This window comes from Ipomoea triloba, chromosome 13 (genome assembly GCF_003576645.1).
Source record: "Ipomoea triloba cultivar NCNSP0323 chromosome 13, ASM357664v1".
Taxonomy (NCBI): Eukaryota; Viridiplantae; Streptophyta; class Magnoliopsida; order Solanales; family Convolvulaceae; genus Ipomoea; species Ipomoea triloba.
The window spans coordinates 9601509-9624143 of NC_044928.1; the positions used below are offsets into that span (position 1 = coordinate 9601509).

At 35.1% G+C, this 22635-nt stretch overlaps 2 protein-coding genes across 2 annotated transcripts; one reads left to right on the forward strand and one right to left on the reverse strand.

Moving 5' to 3' along the window:
• The first annotated feature begins 2477 nt into the window (after nucleotides 1-2477).
• On the forward strand, nucleotides 2478-9426 carry LOC116000821 (asparagine--tRNA ligase, chloroplastic/mitochondrial). Its single transcript, XM_031240660.1, has 15 exons — nucleotides 2478-2978; nucleotides 3109-3177; nucleotides 4751-4861; nucleotides 5811-5915; nucleotides 6219-6356; nucleotides 6542-6622; nucleotides 6765-6842; nucleotides 7064-7132; nucleotides 7235-7309; nucleotides 7467-7550; nucleotides 7722-7808; nucleotides 8120-8215; nucleotides 8307-8381; nucleotides 8774-8900; nucleotides 9010-9426. The coding sequence occupies exons 1-15, from the start codon at nucleotides 2553-2555 to the stop codon at nucleotides 9123-9125; spliced, it is 1737 nt and encodes a 578-aa protein (XP_031096520.1). The 5' UTR covers nucleotides 2478-2552; the 3' UTR covers nucleotides 9126-9426.
• Nucleotides 9427-14778: 5352 nt separating this feature from the next.
• On the reverse strand, nucleotides 14779-18942 carry LOC116001163. Its single transcript, XM_031241052.1, has 7 exons — nucleotides 18593-18942; nucleotides 18308-18548; nucleotides 18002-18258; nucleotides 17092-17344; nucleotides 16649-16868; nucleotides 15131-15335; nucleotides 14779-14995 (listed from the first exon to the last, which is right to left on the reverse strand). The coding sequence occupies exons 1-7, from the start codon at nucleotides 18940-18942 to the stop codon at nucleotides 14779-14781; spliced, it is 1743 nt and encodes a 580-aa protein (XP_031096912.1).
• Nucleotides 18943-22635: the final 3693 nt, after the last annotated feature.

Consider the following 22635-nt stretch of genomic DNA (forward strand, 5'->3'; position numbering starts at 1 on the left):
ATGCTAAAATTGGGAATGAAACTGAAAGTGAAAGTGAAAGTGACAATAATAGTGAGCATGGTACTAAGAGTGATAGTGACCAAGAGAGGGATCAGAACACTACTCCAAATAAGGGTAGGGATAAGAGAAAAAAAAAAGAGCAAGAGTAGATGATGAAATTGTACCTCAATATGTGCCACCATAAGATATTCCTTTAGAGGATGCCAAAGATTCTGAGTATTCTGATTTAGAAAAATCCACCTACAGTTGAAGAAGAAGCACATAATGATAAAGGGAATGAAGTGCAGTCTAAGTACAATGATAAGTACCCTAAGTATAATCCTAAATGTGATCCACCCATTGTTGAATTAGATATGTATTTTGATGATAATGTGCAATTCAAGCTTGCTATGATAAGTTATGCTATACACACAAAGAGAGATTTATTCTTGAAAAAAGTGGATTAAAGTATGTTAGGCTTTGATAGTTGACTGGTATCCCATGTCGTCATGGAATTTGTGCAATATTTCACAAAGGACATCAGCCTTAAGAGTACATACATGAATGCTATAGTAAGGAGCTATACTTGAAGAAATATGAGCATGTAATCCAGCCATTGAATGGGAAAATCTTTTGGCCAATGATTGAAGGTGATGAAATACTTGCTCATGTTCCAAGGAAGATGATTGGTAGGCCAAAGAAGAAAAGAAAGCTTGAAGAAAATGAAAAAAACAAGCAAAAAATGAGTGAAGAGGTTAGAAATTGTCTAGAAAAGGAAGAATTATGACATGTCAACTATGCAAGGGAAATGGACATAACAAACGATTTTGCCCTACATTGTCAAGCCAACAAGCAAAATCTGTCGGTTCTTCTGCTGTTAGAGGAAGAGGAAGACCATCGACTGTTGTGAGGGGGAGTGGGAGAGGAAGAGAGAGAGGAAGTGGAAGAGGGACAGACTTGTCTTAGGAAAGCTTTGTTGGAATGTCAGGTAAATAAATTGAACACAATTCATATTTAAATAATTCATGTAGATGGCTGTTAGCAGTTTATGATTAATTGACAATGCTTTCTTCTTTTATGTAGCTTGCATAGAGTGAAGTTCAATGGAACCATGAAGGCAGATGAAAATTGATGGAGCCACTTCTTTTTTTATTTTTGTGTTTTTTGTTGTTAACTAGCTAGTGTTTATAGCTACTGCGTATGTACGATTTTGTCTTTTGACTAGCTAGTGTATTATGAATTGGCATTTTATTTTGTTATATTGGTTTTTTTGGCAGTTTATATTAGTAACCTGATTTCATTTTTAATTTCACTTGGCAGTTATTTAGTTGTTGACAATCTAAATGGTTTTATGTGGGTAAGTAAGGAGCATACATTCAAAGTGTTGGTGGATGTATTTATGTGGAAAAGATACTAAACAAAAAAAATTAGCATTTCTATAAATTTGAAAAATTGAAAAAATACTAAACAAAAAATTAGCCAAAAAAATATAAATTCTAAAAAAAAATAAAATTGAAACATTGTAATTGCAAAATTGAAAAAGTATACATTATGAAAATAAAGAGAAGAAAATTCTGGTTAATTTAATATAATATTTTTTTAAAAAACGTTTAATATGTAAATGCTTACATGGACAACATAAGGTTAAAAGAAATGCCACATCAGTGGGAAACCTGCGCCATGTCAGCAGGAAGACAAGGAAACCTGCTAAAAGTTTTAGGTGATTTTTTTTTTGTTTTGGTTTGTGACTCGATATATACGATATGAAAGTTCAGGGTGCGGCATGAATAATTGGATATAGTTCATGGTGCTAAATGACACTTTAGCCTATTTACGACTTTATAACTACGCTTACGTTATATTTACATAATTTACGACTTTAGGGCTCATATTTCACCAAAATTTGTTTGCTTTTGGGAAAAAAGGGTTAAATAGATCTCTAAATTTTGCACCAAAGTCAATTAGGCACTTAAATTTTAAAAAAGTATAATTAAACCTAAAACATGTTATTTTTGGTGAAATAAGTCAAGTTTACGAGTAATCAACAAATTACTGGTAAAATTACACCGTTGACTGTATTTTTTGCCGTTGACCAGAGAAATTTTACCGAGAAACATCACCATCGACCAAATGGTAGCCTTCTCCAACGAAGGTGACTAGAAAAGGTAGCTTTCTCCGAAGAAGGCAACGAGAAGTGACCATTCCCGAAGAAGGGGACCAAAATCTCCCGGAGAAAGCAATTACAATTGGTTGTGGCAGGAGATTTGTCGAATTTTTTTGTTGAAAATGAGAATAATTGTGTATAACATATTTGTAACCGATTGGTGAATTTAGTTAAAAAAAATAACATGTTTAAAAATTTAATTACACTTTTTTGAAAGTTATGTCTAATTAATTTTTTTTATTTACAAATTTTGGGTCTAATTAATTTTTAGTGTAAGATTTAGGGGTCTATTTAATTTTTTTCCTTTTATTTTTTGCCGATGACATCCGGCCAATATTTGGAGATCCGGAGCTCTAATCCTATAAGCCACTGCCAGTGGTCTTAACAGCACAAACGTGTTCACACTGAAATGGCGGCCGCGGCTCTGTCGCCAGCCACCACTTCCCTCCGCCTAAAACCCTTCTCTGCCGTCCGCCTCCTCTCTCTCTACCGCAAAACCACCAAAACCGCGGCAGTCCCTAATAGCTACCTCTGCTTCTTGCCGAAGCCTCCAACACATTCCATACCATCACATTCCGTCTGCCGCCGCCGCAGCTTCTGCTCTGTAGTTTGCTCCGCTGTTTCGTCTGGCGAAGCTGTCGAAAGGCCTTTATCAGGGGACTTCGGGACAAAGGAAGTTGAAGGAAGCAGGAAAATCGGGGAATTCCGGAGAAGATTGAGAATCGCAGACATAAAAGGAGGGCCTGATGAGGGTTTGGATCGATTGGGTGAGACTTTAGTGGTTCGAGGTTGGGTTCGGACTTTGCGAGTACAGAGCAGCGTTACATTTATAGAGGTATTCATATATTATACTGATACGGACTTCATTTTGCAAATGTTGCTCTGATAGTTTTTAACTTTAATGCTTTTTTCCCCTCTGCCATTGGAAATTGAAGTTTGCGTTATTGCTTATTTTCTTTGTGCAGGTTAATGATGGGTCGTGTCTTTCGAATATGCAATGTGTTGTGAGCCAGGATGCTGAAGGTTATGATCAGGTACTAAGAATGCAATATTCATATTTTCTTTGGTTCCTTGAGAATATGGAGCTTTAAAGAGTTTTGGGTCTAAACGGGGGGATGAGATGAGATGGGATGAGAGAATTGGATTTTGAAAGTGCAATTTTAGAGTAACATTATAGTCGTAGGCTGTGTGCATAATCTTATTGAAATTGTTACTTCTTTGGTCTGTCAGTAGCAAATGAATAAATTATAGAGAAGCTAATTTTTTTCTTTATTATTTTCGTAAGTTAACCCCTGCCCTTCAAAACTTTGTTTCTGAGTTTCATCAGAGTTAAAATGGGGAAAAGGCAAAAAAGAAATGCAGGAATTTGGCCATCTTATCTTTTAAAGATTAAAGATATCATGTCCTTTTCCTGATTCAATTATGCCCTCTGCGGCTCTGCCTGCAGGATTTAGTGTCTCTGGAAACTTTTGGTTTTCTGCGATTTTACAAAACTAAAAGAATTTCCTGTAATGAATAATAATTGCTAAAACATGCCTCTTTCCCTTTGAATATTTCATGGAACATTTTCCCTAATTGGAAAATGATAAAAGGTAGTGAGTTTTCAACTGCACTTTATTTCTTTAATTTTTTTTGTGGGTACTTTTTAGGGGGTTGGGGATTGAACATGCAACTTCCTACCTAGAGTCACAGGCAGATGCTCTTAGGCCACGAGGTCTTTCACTTCAATTGCTCTTTATGTATGCTTATTTTCAAATTTTTACTGGATCTTCGTTTTCCTTTTGAAATTAACTGATAGATGAATTAAACATAAAGTTTGGAGCTTTAGAGATAGTGGAATGAACTTAGGAATATTTTGGATAAGAATTTTCTTTAGCACAGTTTATTTGCCTTGTAAATCAATGTTATATATATATATATATATATATATATATATATATAGGATCGCGTTCAAATGAGAACCACTTGCCTAGGAGAGAAATCAGAACGCATGTCATCCGTCCACGTGTCCAGATCTAACGGATCAGAAACACTGATTTTTTTAAAAAAACGCGGTGGCATTTTCATAAATAATTGAACATCGAAGTGCAAGTAAAATATATTACAAGTGCAAGTAACAATTTCATACAGTGCACCTAAGTGCAAGTAAAATGTATTGCAGGTGCAAGTAAAATTTATACTGGGCATCAATACTAAGTGTACCTAACGTTATAACTAGTTGCACCTAACGTTATAATTAGGTGCGCATAGGTGCACGGATGTTAACAAGGTAAATTACTTGCACTTGTAAGTGAAAATAGGTTCACTTGTAAGTCATTTTACTTGCACTTTTTACTTGCAAAGGTGCACCAGCTACTTGCACTTATAACACATTTACTTGCACCAAAGTTCGAGTTATTTACGAAAATACTACTGCGTCATTTTTTTAAAATTACATCTGATTCATTGATTTGGACACGTGGACAGCTGTGTATGGTTCTTATTTCTCTCCTATGCGCTTGTTCTCATTAGAGTGTGCCCCTATATATATATATATTTTCCTTTACTATGTCTGAAGGTTGCAATCTTTGTTATTCAGTCACCCTAAGCATTGGTGTTGATTAATAGGTGGAAAATGGTCTGATTATAACAGGAGCATCAGTATGGATACAAGGCACTATAGCGAGCAGCCAAGGATCAAAACAGAAAATAGAACTGAAAGTTGAGAAGCTTGTACTGGTAATCAACTCATTCTTGCTCTCCTTAAATGTAGAAATTTATACAATAATTGTCTTCTGATTTTGGCTCAAAATGTTAGTTACTTTCATCTGATTTGACAATGCTAGTTCTGACCATATGTGTCGGTGTGCTATTTTTAATTTTATTTTCAGACATGCTTTTTACTGACTTTTAAATGATGGGAAGTAAATTCCATAGTAGAAAAAGGAATACATGGTCATTACATTTTATCTAAAAACCGAACACATACAAAGAGGAAGCATTACAAAAGAGATAAGGTGCTACAAAGAACATTTTTCTATGACGTACGTTTAATAAAATTGCTAGAACAGATTCCAAAACATGCAAAGAAGATGGGAGAACACAATGCATGAACCGGGGCTTCCAATTATCTTTAGGTTTCTAAATTTTCAATTGTCAAAATGATATCGTAGAAAATAAAGTAACCTGGTTCCAAGGTAACAGACATCCTAAGCACATTAACTCATGTCCTGTGGAGTACCAAATTTTATGTGGTTTAGCATTCTACTAAAAAAAAAATACATATCAACACAGTAGTCATGCAAAAACTAAAATCATATCTTAATGTCTTATCTGAAGAATTAAAGATTATGTCATTAGAACTCAAAGATTTATCCATTCCATGCATACAAATTCTGAACAAAGCCTAATGTACTTCAAGGATTCTTTTGAGTGATGAGATGGGGTAGGTAGTCATTTTTACTGATAGAAGAATTTGAAGAAATTCTATGGAAGTATTGAACTAGGAAGTATGCAGCTTCATTTTTATTGGCCAATATGCAATGTTGGCTAATCTGGTACTTTGTATTCTAGGGATCGAGTTGGTACCATGCTTTATATCCATCATTATCTTCTTCAATGCTCATATTTTTGTTGCCATTGGCTTTTTTAGTTCTTCACGACTTTGCTTTTCTTGATAACTTTTCAGGTTGGTAAAAGTGATCCTTCCTTCCCAATTCAGAAGAAGCGAGTCACCAGAGAATTTTTGAGAACCAAAGCACATCTTCGTCCTAGAACAAATACTTTTGGTGCGGTATGACACTATGACTTGATTCTTGCATTGTACCTGTGTTTATTTCAAGTTTTTTAGGCATCATGATTAAGGCTCCATAAATGATTCAATGCTTGCCTTAGCTAAAGGGCTCAAAATGTAGTGATACTACTTAAAATTGTGCATGCCATATCTGCCTAAAGCTCCACACATGTTTATATTTGAATATTTGATATAGCCTTCAAGGTCTGGCAAACTTCACTTATATTCATATTCATGTATGCTTGCCTTTTTTGACCTTTAGGTTCACCAATTTGCAATCTTAATTTCTGAGTTGTTTCTTAGGTTGCAAGGGTGAGGAACGCTTTGGCCTTTGCTACACACAAGTTTTTCCAAGAAAATGGTTTTGTTTGGGTCTCAAGTCCTATTGTCACTGCCTCTGATTGTGAAGGTGCTGGCGAACAATTTTGTGTGACAACCTTGGTATGTGATTTCTCAATTTACTATATTTTTGCTCTTGAGGAAGATTTTATTTTTCTAATTGTAACCCTACATAATTTCTCTCTTTTAAATCTTTTTTATTGATATTTTTTTTTTTTGGTCTGCTGTGTTTGATCTTTTGATGATGCATGTATTAATGCTCATGTAAGGGCTTGTTTCCCTAACAGATTCCAAACTCCAAAGAACCTACAAATTCTCCAGTGAATGAAATCCCAAAAACTGAATCTGGTTCTGTCGACTGGTCTCAAGTAAGTATAAGAATTGCAAGTGAATTTTAATTCCTTCACCCCTTCCTCTATAAAGTTGAAAGGTCAGTTCGATTTTGTTAGTAGTAGATTTTTATCATGAAAGATGCTTTTAATAAAATAGCTTTGCATCTTTATATTACAGGACTTTTTTGGGAAACCAGCCTTCTTAACAGTTTCTGGACAACTCAATGCTGAAACATATGCTACTGCCCTTAATGATGTATATTCTCTTATCTATTCTTTATTTGTTTTTGTTTTTTTGGATTTTTTGTTTGGTTTAGTTTTTTTCTTTTGTTTTTGTTTTGTTTTGTTTTGTTTTTTTTTTGGTTTTTTGTTTTCCTTGTGGTCTAATAGAGTAATAGCTCTTTGAGTATCCGTATCTGTAATCTTGCCATTTGTTTTGTATTTAAAATTTCATGGAGTTGTTTGGTTTGTACACAGGTCTACACATTTGGTCCTACATTCAGAGCAGAAAATTCTAACACTTCCAGACACTTGGCAGAATTTTGGGTATACAGTTCAAACCTAATTTTAGTTAATGCTTGCATATTTTCTTTTTCACTTTGGAGATTGTTTCTACAAAAAGCTAACACCTAAATATTATTGTACAAGATGATTGAACCAGAGCTTGCATTTGCTGATTTAGAAGATGACATGTCCTGTGCAGCTGCCTATCTCCAGTATGTAGTATGTCACTATTCAGATCTATTGCTTCCTTCTTGTATGTGTTAAACAAGATGGTTTCTTATATACCAGCTTTGTGTTTAGTTGTAATTTCCTCTATATATTAACATAATTTTCTCCTTTCTGAACTTTATTTCTATTAATATATTATTCACGAAAGGTACAATATATTCTGGATAATTGCAAAGAAGACATGGAATTCTTCAATACTTGGATTGAGAAAGGAATCATCAAACGATTAAGTGTATGAGTTTTAGCCTTCTCAACCATTAGTATTAATTTGTCTACACATTGTTTACAATTGAGCCCTGTATCCCCTTTTGCATTGTTTCAACATTTTCTCTGTAATGTTGCTGATATATTTAATATTTGCATACACCCCAAGTGATTTTTCTTTCAATTGTATGGCCACCAGGATGTTGTTGAGAAAAAGGTTGTGCAGTTGACTTATACTGATGCAATTGAACTACTGTTGAAAACAAAAAAGAAGTTTGAATTCCCAGTAAGCATCTTCACTTTCTCACTTTATTGTGTATCCCTTGCATATCTTTTGAATGGGAATTGATATTATAACCTCAGTTGTGAGGACAGATTGCAGCTGAATACTCTATTCTAATTTTGGGGTTCTTACTAATCTGCTTCTGGAAATCTCTCTGCATCATTAATGTAAAAATATGATCTAACAATTACCCTAAATATATGTTCAATGTGATTATTCACGCCCAACTGATTATAAGTTGCTAAGGTTCTGCAACTTTGTTTCCTAATCTAGTACTAGTATGCTTATTGAGGGTGTTTTGGTGCATTTTGTAGGTTAACTGGGGATGTGATTTGCAAAGTGAGCATGAACGTTATATCACTGAGGAAGCTTTTGGTGGATGCCCTGTCATAATAAGAGATTATCCAAAGGCATTAATTTGAAGTGATATTTCATTTACTATCTAAATTATGAAGTGCTGCCGGATAACATTCATAGAAGATCTTCCCATGAAAACTGCAGGAAATCAAGGCATTTTACATGCGGGAGAATGATGATGGAAAGACTGTTGCAGCAATGGATATGTTGGTTCCTCGGGTATGCTGTATATTATAATTGGTATCCATATTGTGTGTGCTCGTATAACTGTAAAATAAAATGTCTCTCTTTGACCTTTCTGTTCCAAAATATATATTGCGAGGTAGAGTTTATTCCTTTCTCATTTAGCAATAACATATTAACATTTTATTGAAATAATAACAAATTGGATATGAAATCCTTTATTTGTATGCTAAACATTTAGCACAACTATATGCCTCAGGTTTCTGCTCACTCAACATTGTAAAATAAGATCCGTACTGCTTTAGATGTCCAAATTGGATTTTTACAATCTAATATGCATAAACACTCAATGTTTAGGAAGCTTCACCTTGACACCCTTCTTGTTTGGTTGTAACAATACTTAATTCTATTGCACTGCTTCCTTTCAGGTGGGTGAACTTATCGGTGGAAGCCAGAGAGAGGAACGCCTTGAGTATCTGGAAAAACGCTTAGACGACTTAAATCTGAATAAAGAAAGCTACTGGTGGTATCTTGATCTACGGCGCTATGGCTCAGGTTTTACTCTCTTCCCAACCTTTTTAACATTATCATACTAGCCGAACAATTACACCACTACTTGTCTGTGTCATTTTGTTAATGGGAAGTCATCTGCTTCACATGCCAGTTCCTCACGCTGGATTTGGACTAGGCTTTGAGAGGCTTGTGCAGTTTGCGACGGGAATAGATAATATTCGGGATGCAATACCTTTCCCTAGGACACCTGGCTCAGCCGAGTTTTGATACTCGACTCCCGCCATCGGGTTTTATTACATCAGTATAGTGTTCAGAATATCTGATGTGCATCAATTTTTGCACCAGAGATGGACAACAGAATCGTGGCTTTTGATTGGACAAAATCCATCCTCCGGTATGTAACATACACTTGATTTCACTGCCATTTCTGATTGTTGGATACTAAGAAAAGAAAAAATAAAATTTTCTTTTTAAGTTAAAATAAGCATGGTATGAGTGTATGACAGTATGAGCTAGCTATGGCTATGGCCTGTGAGCTTTCTTAATGTTTACTACAATCACATGACAAGATTTGTGTTCCTAGTTCACATGAAATCTATAATAATGAACCAGCTAATATTTTGACTCAAGACAACAATCATTATAAATAACATTAGAATCTGTTGGGAAGAACATTAGAATCTGATAGAATCCTATATTCCTGTGATCCGATTCAAAACCTTGAATATTCTCTATTTTTTTGTTAACAAAAACTGCTTCTGCAAAATTCAAATAAACTATAACCAATTAGTTTTTCTTTGCTTATTTATTTTGAATATTTTATAATAAATTTTAAATTAAGTCTTTTGTGTTTTTTGAGAAAAAGTCTTTTGTATTTAATAACGTTGATCCCTATAGATTAAAGAATTACTGAAAAGCATCTGCTACAACAGTTGAGCTACCCCTTCAATTGGTTTTTAATAGCCAGGTTTTCCAACTTTGTCAGACTATATTCCATACTCCTTATATGAACGATCGAATACAAGAAATTGTCAGCCCTAAGATTTGGGACAATAGGGTGTTTGATAAGTAGCAAATCTGTTACTCCCTCCGTCCTATTTTATGTGTTTGGGGCTTGACTGGTGTTATTTTTAATTCAATTTTTCATAATATTAAGTTTAATATTAGTATACAAAATTTATATATTTTGAAACTATACTATAAATATTATTAAACACAAAAAAATTAAATTTAAAAATAAGTAAAAAATACTAAAAAAAATAAACAAAGAAAGAATTGGTTTGACCAATAAATAGTAAGTAGGACAGATAAAATGAGACAGAGAGAGGGAGTAGTGTTTTTGTTGATTTGTCCGACTTTAGCAAGTTAGTGTTTTGGTAAACAACTAACTACTCGTTGATCGAAATACTTAACCTAATTCGTTGTCACCGTTTACTATAAATTATCTGTTAATTATCAAACATCCCAAGGTTTAATACTCATCTGCATTTGTACACTTGGTTATTCGATGACTGTTCATCCTTTTTGAAACTTGGTTTCAAGTCTTAATCTTGTGAATGAAGAAATATGAGGTGAGGAGTTCCAATAATAGAACATAACAACCATTCAAATCTGCCAAATAATGGTCTAGTGGCACTCGTAGCACTCTACATGGGAGGGAGTGAGTTCGAGTCTCAGTGGAGGGCTTTGTGCTTTATTTGGTTGAGAATAGATACTACATTCTAACGGAGTCAATAGTACTAAAAAAAAAGAAAAGAAAAACAACAATTCAAATTTTGTAATTTAGTATGATTTCTAAATACCGTAAATTTGGTTTAAAAAAAAAAAAGAAAAAAGAAAAAAGAAAAGAAAAGACATGTTAAGGTTGTAACTCCAGTCTCCAGGCAGCTTTATCAGTTGTGTCCATACCGTTCCCAGGAATGCAAATTCAAATTCGTATGTGGACCAGTTGGCTGAACAAACCTATGGGTGTGTGATAGGATGGAATTGCAATTCCATTCCTATCAAACTCTATGAAATTGTAATTCTATTATTTAGTTGGAGGGAATTGCAATTCATGGGAATCCCCTATGAATTGCAATTTCACCGTTTGTGGAATTGGAATTCTAGAGTAATTTACATTTTTGCCCTTATTACTATTACTATTATTATAATAATAATAATTAGTTTTACACGCGCATTGCGCGAATAGGTTAATGTCCAATGTTTATATTTAAATAAATATTTGAAAATATATCAATGCAAGATTATATAGGAGAAGTTTATACATAGGTAATTGAATGTCGAATTTGTTTATTTAAATATGGAACTCAAAGTATATGAATCCAAGATAATATAGAAAATTCATTATAATTGTCACTGAAATAAATGTTTACAACTTTGTAAAATCGATAGTCTAAATATTTGGTCTAAAAATGATAGTCTAAATAAATACTATACTTTTAGTTTGAATATTTATAAGTATTCTTAATTCTCTTCCTTTTTGTTGGTAGTGTGTTATTTGTTATTTGCAATTGGGTTATTGTTGGTAGCATAAATGACAACGTCATTCAATGAGATTATGATATAGGAGCTATAGACTTTCGTTTAGGTGTTCTGTTCAACTATTATTGTTGAATGAGTAATTGTGGATAAAGAAATCCCTAGTTTAAGGAAAAAGATTAAATAAATTAGTAAAAATTTAAAAATTTTAAATATGATGTATTCCAAAGATATTAAAAGGTAGTTTCTCATTTCAATTTGCTGGGTAATGGGTTATTTGAGTACTTTCATTGTCAACAAATCCCCCAAGTAGTTAATAGATTAGTTTCAAACTATTCTTTTTTATTTTTTTTCATGGTATTAATAAAATACTTGGTAAATAAATATATAACATTATTTTGTATTATATATAACTTTGATATTTAATCACAAGATAGTATAAAAAGAACATAATAGACAATGTAATGAATACCAATTGATGAATTCGAATGTACATAATCTTTGCATTAGATAAAATAAAGACAATATAACTAATGAAATTATTTTTCTTATTTAATTTATTGATAATGAATATTTTTTTTAAAATAAAGGCATTGTAGACACATAATTCTAAATTAAAGAGAGATCCACATGTATCATTTTTTGTTGTAACTACTAATTTATTTTATTCAATAAGAGTAAAATAGAGTGATCTCGCTTCAATTTGTTGGGTTATTTGAGTACCCTCTTTGTTAATCGATGCCCAAGTAGTTAATATAGTTAGCTTCAAATTATTTTTAAATTTTTTTTTTTTTTCATGGTATTAATAAAATACTTGGTAAATAAATATATAACATTATTTTGTATTATAATTTTGATATTTAAATACAAAATATTGTAAAATTAAGATAATGGACAATGTAATGAATATCAATTGATAAATTTGAATGTAAAGAATCTTTGCATGAGAGAAAATAAAGACAATATAACTAATAAAATTATTTCTCTTATTTAATTTAACGGAAAACTTAACGGATAATCATATAATTAAGGATAAATTAGGAATTTTCAAGGAAAAATCTAAATCTAAACAATCTGAACCATCCATTTGATTAAATAATTTGACCGCCATTTTTTCTACCTATTTTAGGCCTCTCTCTTTGACTCTTATTAGTATAGTAGATATAATGATGTTTTAATTTTTATTTACTTATTCCCTTTCAATTCCCATCCATTTTATTCTTGCCTAACAAACAATGTAAAATTCCACTTTATTCTTTTCCCACCAAATTATAATTCCTTTCCTCCTTAATTTCTTTCTTCCAACCAAACGCTCTATTAGGGAGCGAAATAGAGTTTCAATTTTGTTTGGTATCAATTATTGTATACCAAATTACTACCACATGCTTCTGCAGACCAAAACTTTGGTGCTATGTAACTTACGATACCCTCTATGAAAATCTTATTTTTCATATTCAAACAAAATATGAAACGAATTATCATATGTTCAAGATAAGGTTGCTAGTTTTATTCAAATTGCATATCTTCACCAAGCCATTCCCTAGACTCCCCCATTCACTTTCTAATGAGACAAGAGATAGGCTAGTTGGAAGCAATTCTAGCACCACGAGTAATTATCTATTCTGCCTAAGTCTTGTCTTCTGAAATATTCTTCCTTTTTTCATTGAGTCGTGCCCATAACTCAGTATCGTTTGAAGGATCTCATTATCCTCGCGAATTATAGACATATTGACCAAGTCTTTTAGTTCAATTTAAGAAGTCTCCTAAAAATTTTAAGAGACACGAGACAAGAACCATAAAACATCCATTTATTTTATTAGGTAGTGCAACCAGAGAGTACATTAAACAACATTAAGAACCCTTCATTTCTTGCCCTTTTTCTTGAGTTTCTTGGTGTTGGCAGTTGACTGAAGACTCGGTCCAATACTTTCACGGGTTCCAGGGGGAGAGATCTCCACAACACTTAGGACTAGATCTTGATGAAAACGTAGCCACTCTCTCGTGTCGCTGTCAGAATCACGACTTGTAGGAGCACGTGATGATATCCCTAGCTCTCCAGTTGATATATGGGCTGGTTTTTATTCATGGATGATGGGGGTAACTCGTCCTCTTCTCCTTCAACATGGTCTAGCAGATATCTACGGTAGTCCTCGTCTAAATTCGGACTATTCGGAATAGTTGGGGCATGACTGGCTGAGGATGAGCCATTTGCTACTGTAGTGGTGAAGATGGGGTCTTCTCACTATCAGATGGAGTATATTTGAAACCAGGATATCGTGATCAATCCTCCTCATCGTCTGATGATACATGCATAGGAAAATTAGATGTATCACTAGGGAAGTAACCCCCTTGACGCTCCCTGATGATTCTTCGTTTCTCTCTTTCTTCCATCTCAACGAGTCGTGGAGAGAATCTTCTCCGGTACTCCTTTCCCATCACCTTTCCCTTGCCTCGGTTGTCCATAATATCTGATTATCTGCACAAAGAAAACAAGAAGAAGCTATATAGAGTTTGGTTAGATATGTGCTTCTTTTTTTCCTCAAACCACCCCTTTTATAGGTGAATTTGATGATTCATGTGCATTGAAAAGGACTTCTTAAATGACCATTCGATGCTTTGCAGTTCTAATATGTCCAAAAATGCATTGAAGGTATCACTTCATTGAATGCACTTAATAGATCACGTGACTTTGGTTACTGCTCTTTACTAACATCCATATCGAACAGATAAAAATTATCCTTAATTTATCTCTATCATCCCCAGCTCGTGTTGAAGTGTGGAAAACCTTCCTTCATTGAGAGGTTTTGTGAGAATATCCGCGAGCTGATCATCCGTGTTAACATATTCCAACGAGATGTCCTTCTTCACGACATGATCACGAATGAAATGATATTTAATGTCAATATGCTTCGTCCTTGAGTGAAACATATGATATGTGTGATGGCAATAACACTCGTGTTGTCACACTTAATGCTTACTTCTTGAGCTATAACATCATAATCCTAAGTTGTTGCATTATCCATAGTATTTGCGTGCAACCACTTCCAGTTGCTATGTACTCGGCTTCAGCAGTACTCGTTGCTATAGAGTTTTGCTTCTTGCTAACAACAAAACGAGCCTTCCCCCTAAGAACTGGCATGTTTCAAAGGTGTTCTTTCGATCAATTTTGCATCCAGCAAAATCTGCGTCTGAGTAACCAATTAGCTCAAATGATCCACCCATCGATACCAAACTCCAACACTTTTTGTTCCCTTGAGGTATCTTAGGATCTTCTTTGCAGCACTAAAATGACTATCCTTAGGACTGGCTTGAAAACGAGCACACATGCCAGCTGCAAATGAAATGTCTGGATGGCTCACTACCAAGTATAATAAGGAACCAATAATACCTCGGTATTTAGTCTGGTCCATTTCCTTCTCTCCGTGTTGTCAATGTCCATTCACAACGAGGTGTTCATTGGATTCTTTACTAAGGACTTCTCATCAACTCCAAACTTCTTGATGAGATTCTTAATGTATTTAGCTTGATTGATAAAGATTTCTTCTGGACCTTGCTTGATTTGCAGTCTTAGGAAGTAAATGAGTTCTCCCATCATGCTCATCTCAATTTTGTCTTGCATGCGTTTAGAGAACTTCTCACACAAAGATGGATTGGTGCTGCAAAAAATAATATTGTCCACATAAATTTTCACCAATAGGATGTGTTCTCCATCGTTGAGTTGAAAAAGGGTCATATCTACTTATCCTTTCGTGAATCCACAGTTGATAAGGGAACACGATAGGGTGTCATACCAAGCTCTCGACACTTGTTTAAATCCATACAAGGCCTTCTTTAGCTTGTAGACTTTATGCATGCCCATTTTCGATTGAAAACCTGGAGGTTTCTTAACATACACTTCTTCTTCCAAAAGACCATTGAGAAATGCACTCTTGACATTCATCAAAATCGATGCCTTCTTCCTGACAATAACCCTTGGCAACAAGTCGAGACTTAATCCTAACAATGACTAATTGTTCATCCATTTTGTTCCTAAAGACCCATTTTGTCCCAATGACTTGATCCTGTGGATGGTTTCTCAACCACCTCAGATCTGGTTGAAAATTCGTAGGAGGTGCCTCTTCATCTACTGCATGAATATTTGGTGTAAGTGCATCTAGAAACAACTCAGGTGCCAACGACTCGGTTGCTTTGACTGATAACGACTCGGGTAGATAATTCTGACTTGGTAAGCGAATAAATAACTCTTCCAGCTCGAGCTCGACTCCCTTCGGCTTCGTCCACTATTCGTTTTGCTTTTTTTGAATCTCTGCACAACTCGGGCTAATTCGTCTATATACATAATCGATGTATGTCCTAGACAGTTTCTCAACATCTCGGTTGATTGATGCTTCGTCGAATACAACATGAATGGATTCCTCGACCACCATAGTTTGTTTGTTGAGAACTCGAAATGCCTTATTGACAGCCGAATATCCCATAAAGAGTCCTTCGTCAGCCCTTTCGTCGAAAGCCTTAAGATATATTTTTTCGTTGTTATGAATGAAGCATTAGCTACCTAAGATATGAAAGTAGCTTACAGCTGGTTTCTTGCCAATCCATAGTTTGTAGGGTATAATCCCATGAATTTTGTTGATAATGGATCGATTTTGAGTGTAGCATGTTGTGTTAACAGCCTCGGCCCAAAACCATTTAGGCAAGCCAGAAAATGCAGTCATCATTCTCGCGGCTTCCTTAAGTGTCCGATTCATCCTCTCGGCTACTCCATTCTACTGTGGAGTCCTCACCACTGAAAGTTGATGGAGGATTCCAAACTGACTATAGAAGTCTTGAATAACTTTGTTGACGAATTTGTAACCTGGAATGATATGATCTTGATAATGTTGGTTCTCTTTTCTGTCTGTAGTTGCCTCAACAACTCGGGCATCATCTTCTTGGTCTCGTCCTTTTTCCTTAAGAACAATGCCCAAGTATACCGAGTGTAGTGATCTACTACAACTAGAGTATACTTTTGACCACTTAAACTGACTAGGTCGATTGGATCGAACAAATCCATGTGTAATAAACTCAAGGGTCTAGAGTTTGTGTCACCGGGTTTTGACTTGAATAAGGACTTGATTTGTTTTCCCTTTTGATAGGCTTCACAAATCTTATCCTTGTTGAAAGTCACATTGGGTAGTTCCTCTCCCATGCCACTACATACATATTCTTTCTTCTCCTCGTTTAAAGAACTGTTTCTCCATTTTTTTCACTAATTACAGAACATTTTTCTTTGGAGAATTCCACTTTGTAGCCCTTGTCGCAAAACTAACTTGTACTTAGTAGGTTAAATCTTAATCCTTCCACGTATGACACATCCCGAATCGTGAGTCCGTTTTTGTTGATGTCGCCAATACCCTTTGTTTGACCACTAGACTCGCCTCCAAAAATTACTTTAGGACCATCTACATCTCGATAGTTGCTCAATTCTGATTTGTTTCCAGTCGTGTGCCTTGAGCAACCGCTGTCTACGTACCAAATGGTCCTGCTTACCTGCCATCAAAGATTAATTAACCTTAGCTATCCATACCTTCTTCGGTTCTTCTGGATTAGCGGTAAGCTTAGGTATCCATGCGTACCTAGAGCTTATTAAGCCCATTCTCGGTCTTCTATAGCCATTAAAGACTTGATAATCATAATGGATGCAGTAGAATTTTTGGGACTTTTTAGGTGCATATACTTTTTGAAATTGGGGTCTTGGCACGTTGCTATGCACCTTAGAATAGAACGTCAGTCTATGTCTATGATGCCATTGAAATTGCACTTTTGTCATCGGCTCATGGACCATAAACCAGTCCTCATCGAACGGAAAGAGTCTTCCGACACCTCTCATTGACCTTCTAGATGGTCTCTGAGGTTTAGCAAACCCATGATTGAACTGACCATTCAAGTATTGACCTTCATTTCCCATGACTTGGGAAGGCCTCAGAGAATCTTTAGATTGATCTCCTTCTATGTCAACTTTTTGCCTAAATCAGCCACCTCACTTAGCAGCTTTATGAATCTAGTCTCCATTTCTACGATGGACTCAATTGTTGTCATCTTGAAGTTCTCGAATTTCTTCATAATGATAGTTAGCTTGTTTTCCTTTTCATGCTCATCACCTTCGCCTATAAGCATAAGAGTTTCCTAGATCTCCTTTGCTGTCTAACACTTTCTCACCCTTGGAAACAACTTCTCGTCAAGAGTCTTGTAGAGAATGTCTCGTGCAATGTTGTCTAGATTGCTATGAGTGCATTCTTCTGCAACGTAGGAGTACTTGTGCTTGGGAACGAGTTCAGGTGTATTCGGTCCTTGTGCAACTCGATTAGGATTTTCCATCATGATTATGATAGGTTTGTCAGTAATAACATCCACATCTCGTCATGAATGGCAGAAAGATGTGCCTGCATTCGAACCTTCTAGTCATCAAATTTGGACAAGTTAAACATAAGATGCCTAGAGTTGTCTCGGCTTACCCTTAGGTTGACCATTGCGTGGCCACTGTGAATGGTTTTGCCTCTTGTTGTTGCTGGGTTTAACCTTTGATTGGTTATTTCTCCTTAGCTGACCATTCGTGAAATAACCATTTGGGTTACCACCATTCGGTCTATACCGATTCGTGTATTGAGCACTCCTCGGGTTACCATGGGAGAAATGTTTTCTCGATGGTTCCACAAAGCGTTGTACACCTTTTCCTTGCGGTTGGCTTGTTGTTTATGGTTATTTTTCCTTTTTTAACAACTATCATTGGCTCAGGTTGCAAAGTCTGACCTTGAACGAACACAGACTTTAAACCTCCACTTGTAGAAGAGTTTGATGGTTTGGTCATTAAGACTTGTGCTTGAGAGCTGAAATCGTTGCTAGCCAAGTCCGGCTCTATTCCCAGATGGCCTTTGATTATCTACCATTCGATCCATTATTTTAGACGAATTAGTAAATGTCACTATGACCTTACGCAAATTTTTCCCTCGCACTTCTCTTTCTTTGCACTCTTCCTTGAGTAAGAGAATTTGCTTCTCGAACTGACTCATCGAGCTTAACATCTCATTATTTTTTAGCACAATGCTCTTGAGATCGTCTCGTTCAGCCAAAAGTCGAGCATTTTCTTCCTTCAATTTAGAGTGAGTGCTTTTGACAATTTTGAAGTCTTTCATCAATTTAAAGACTAAATCCATAGGATTTTCATTGCAGCTAGAATCAGATTGACATTCAGTAGGGGAGTCTTGAGAGTTTACCTCCTTGTCATTTGCCACGAGGCACATGTCTTTGTCTGATTCTTCTTGACTGTATAGATAGATGAGTCCCTTCCATCTCCTGAGCTCTCGCTGTCTGAGCTCGAACTGGAAGTGCATGGCTCGGCTATAGTCTTCTCAATTGTCTCTTCGACTGCCAATGTCTTCCTTCTACGATCACTCTTTTGGCAACCCCCTAAGTGATGAGAGCTACGACCGCTTGTCTCAACAGGTGCATTTCTCGTGCTACCTTGAGTGCCAGATCCTTTTCCTTGGTCCTGGTACTTGCAGACGACTGGGTAGGGGCATTCAACCTTGAAATGTCCAGGCTTTTGGCAATTGTAGCATAGCATTTATGACTCTTCGGGTTCATGAATCCTTGATGGATTTGACCTTTCGTTGTTCCTTCGGCCATATGAACTCAATGTGGTCGGGTTGTCTTGAGATTGATTATCTTCATAAATATTTTGAACTTCCTAATAAACAAAGAAAATTGTTCATCAAATAAAAATTTAGCAGGGTTAGAATTGGACCTTGACGAAGTGAATCGTTGTTGACTTGCAACCAGTGCCACATTCCTTGTCTCAGATTTTGCTTCGTGTATGGATTTACGTTCAAATTCATATGCCTTCAAGTTGCTGAAGATCTGCGTGGTGTGAGTGACCTTGAGATCTCAATGATCTCTCATGGCTATGACCTTCATTTCCCATGACTTTGGAAGGCCTCAGAGAATCTTCAGATTGATCTCCTTATGTGTCGACTTTTTGCCTAGATCAACCACCTAACTTACAGCTTTATGAATCTGGTCACCATTTCTATGATGGACTGGGTTGCTCCCATCTTGAAGTCCTCAAACTTCTTCGTAGTGATAGTTTGCTTGTTTTCCTTTTCTTGCTCATCACCTTCGCCAATGAGCATAAAAGTCTCCTAGATCTCCTTTGTCGTCTAGCACTTTCTCACTCTTGGAAATGAGCATAAAAGTCTCCTTTCTCATATATAAAATGAAGTAATGATTAATATATAAAGTTAATGGTTATTACCTTAAGATCCTGCCAAATCATTTCTTTAAGCCCGTTGGGGGCGTGAGGCCAATCATTGATGTTAATATCTAAATGAAGATGAACCGAAGTGCCAAGGTAAGATGAGAACTTCTTTTCATGTTGGCCAATAGACCTATTATTCTCATCGAACTCAACTGTGATAGCCTCATCATTTACCTTCTTCTTTTTCACCTCATCATTTGCCTTATTCTTTTTCATTCTCTTGCATGATGTAGGTCCTCTTGCTCTAGGCACTGGGATAGGCTATTTAGACTCAGACATAGGCTTTGTACGCTCTAACATAGGATATGTATGGTCGGCCATGAATTTCTATATATATATATATATATATATATATATATATATATATATATATATATATATATAAACATGTTATAAAAAATAAATAAGATTACATTTTAGAAATTATACTACCAGATGGTCAACCCACAATCCTTCTCCATGATCAGTATGCATGTAAGTTGTATCAAAGTTATCTTCACCTAAAGCCACAAGTTGAATACCAATAGAAAATGGTGAGTTTTCATCAAAATGGTCATATTCTTCTTCATCCACAACATCACCAACACTAACAATACTTCTTTTACCTTGTAAGACAACTGACCACTTACTATCTATAGGATCAGAAACATATAAGACTTGTTTAGCTTGAGATGTGAGTATAAACTATTTATCATGATATCCTAGCCGACTAAAATCAACTAAGGTAAAATCCAAATTATCTACTCGGACACACCATCTGTTATCAACCGAAGAACATTAGAAAAGAAGAATCCTAAACACCTTATAATCAGGTTCCCAAATTCTTTGCATTTTCAAACAAACGTTTGAATCTTGGTATCACCGATAGACACCACAACAACTTCGTTGGAGGACCTTTTTTCTGGTCACATGCATCATCAATGTATTTCCGTTTATAACGGGACGCTCTACACTTTGGACACACATGCAAGTCTTTGTATTGTTTCCATTACAAAATATAATCGTTTGGATATGCATGGATCCTTTCAATCTCCATACCTAATGGACACAACAATTTCTTTGCCGCATAATTTGAACAAGCTAAGAAAGTTCATTATCATCAGGAAGCATGTCCTTTAAAAGTTCTAATGACCCCGTGACAATCTTATCACTCCACCCAAGCTTTTAAGTTATACAATTTAAGCACTGTGATAACTTTGTAAATTTACTACATCCAAAAAATAAAGGTTTTCCTGAATTCGCAAACAAACTTTCAAACTCCTAAGGCATTTCATTCAAATGCCCTTGCATTTCACACATCAATTCATCTAGCCGGTCATTGTCTCCATCATTTTCAACATTATCTTCATTACTTTGATCTTCCTCTACATCTAATCTAATATCATCTGTACTCACATTAGGATGTGCAATTTCACAATGCCATATCCACCGATCATATCTTTCCTTAAAACCACGACATATCAAATGGCCCATAATTTGTTCAAAACTACGAAACTTTCTTAGATTTCTACAATCACAACAAGGGCACACTATATAATTTTCACCATTTTTACTTACATATTCCTCGGCAAATTTTATAAAGTCTTGAACCCCATGAACATATTCAAGTGTATTGTGTTTCTTATACATCCAACTCTGATCCATATCTCCTATTGTCACACAACATTTAGGATATGAGAAATGAGTTAGTTTATTCGAGTTATAATCTAAGTATTACTTAAAATTATAATCTACATTAAATCATATTAGTATACAAAAAGTCACTTTCATTTTTTTTTATAATATTTTTGCATTTTAAGGAGAATTTTGCAATAGACAAAATACTGTATAAACATTAATATATTATCTTAACTAGTATATGACATTTATTTATTAAAATAATAATTATAACATATGGAAATTGAATATTTGTTAATATGTTTTGTTTATGTGGTTTTATTATTTTAGATAATTTTTATAAGTTTATGTCTTATTGAACATTTTTATCACACAATAACAAGTATATATATACATAATACACAATATTCCCAATTGAACATTTTTTTTTATAGAAATTACTAACATATACAATAACACAAAATTAATGTAAACTAAAATAAATAAGAAAATTTCTAAAATGTATTATTGAACATTTTTATCGCGCGCGCGCGCGCACACACACACACATATATATATATATTTACACACACACAATACACATTTTTATTGAACAATTTTATGACAACAATGATTAACATATACAATAAAACACAATTAATCTAAACTAAAATTAAAAAGAAAATTTCTAAAATATATTAAAAATAAATAAAATTTAATTAAATACGTACCTTAGCGGCTTGAGATCGGCGGTGACTGGTGAGGTGGCTGGAGACCGACGACGACTGCATCAAACAACGATGGGTGGAGGGGCGGCAACGATGGGCAAGACGATGGTAGCAGGGGCGGCGTGGCTAAAGGTGGCAGAGGAGATTTTGGATGACGATTTATGGAGGAAGACGATGGGAAAAAATATAATTTTTGTTATGTTGAAAAACCCTAACTATCTGCATCTAGAGTTATTCACAATAAACGCTGATTATATTTTTTAATTAAAACAAAAACCAGGGACTATTTGCGTTCGAAGTTCTCAAACTTCAGACGCAAATTGTCCTATTTTTATGGTAAATTTTGTACTTGTGACCTACTATGCCATCAACTCTTAGGATTCCAGCACACTGCTCCAGATAAAAGTTGGATTATTCTCTCTTCTTTCTTCCAAGAAAGTGTTGTTTGGGTAATACTTAGCCTTAAAGACTTTAGTTACTAGGAAGGAGACCAATTATTCATCAACCTCCACCCTTATTTGCACAACATGGCTAAATTGAATTCCCTCAATTTCCTGAATCCCATCATTCCCAACTGTTTATTTGGACTATAGAGGTGTTCCCAAGTCTTCCACCGAATGCCACTCCTCCCCTCACTCTCACAACCCCCCCCCCCCCCCCCCCCTCCCCCCCTAAAAAA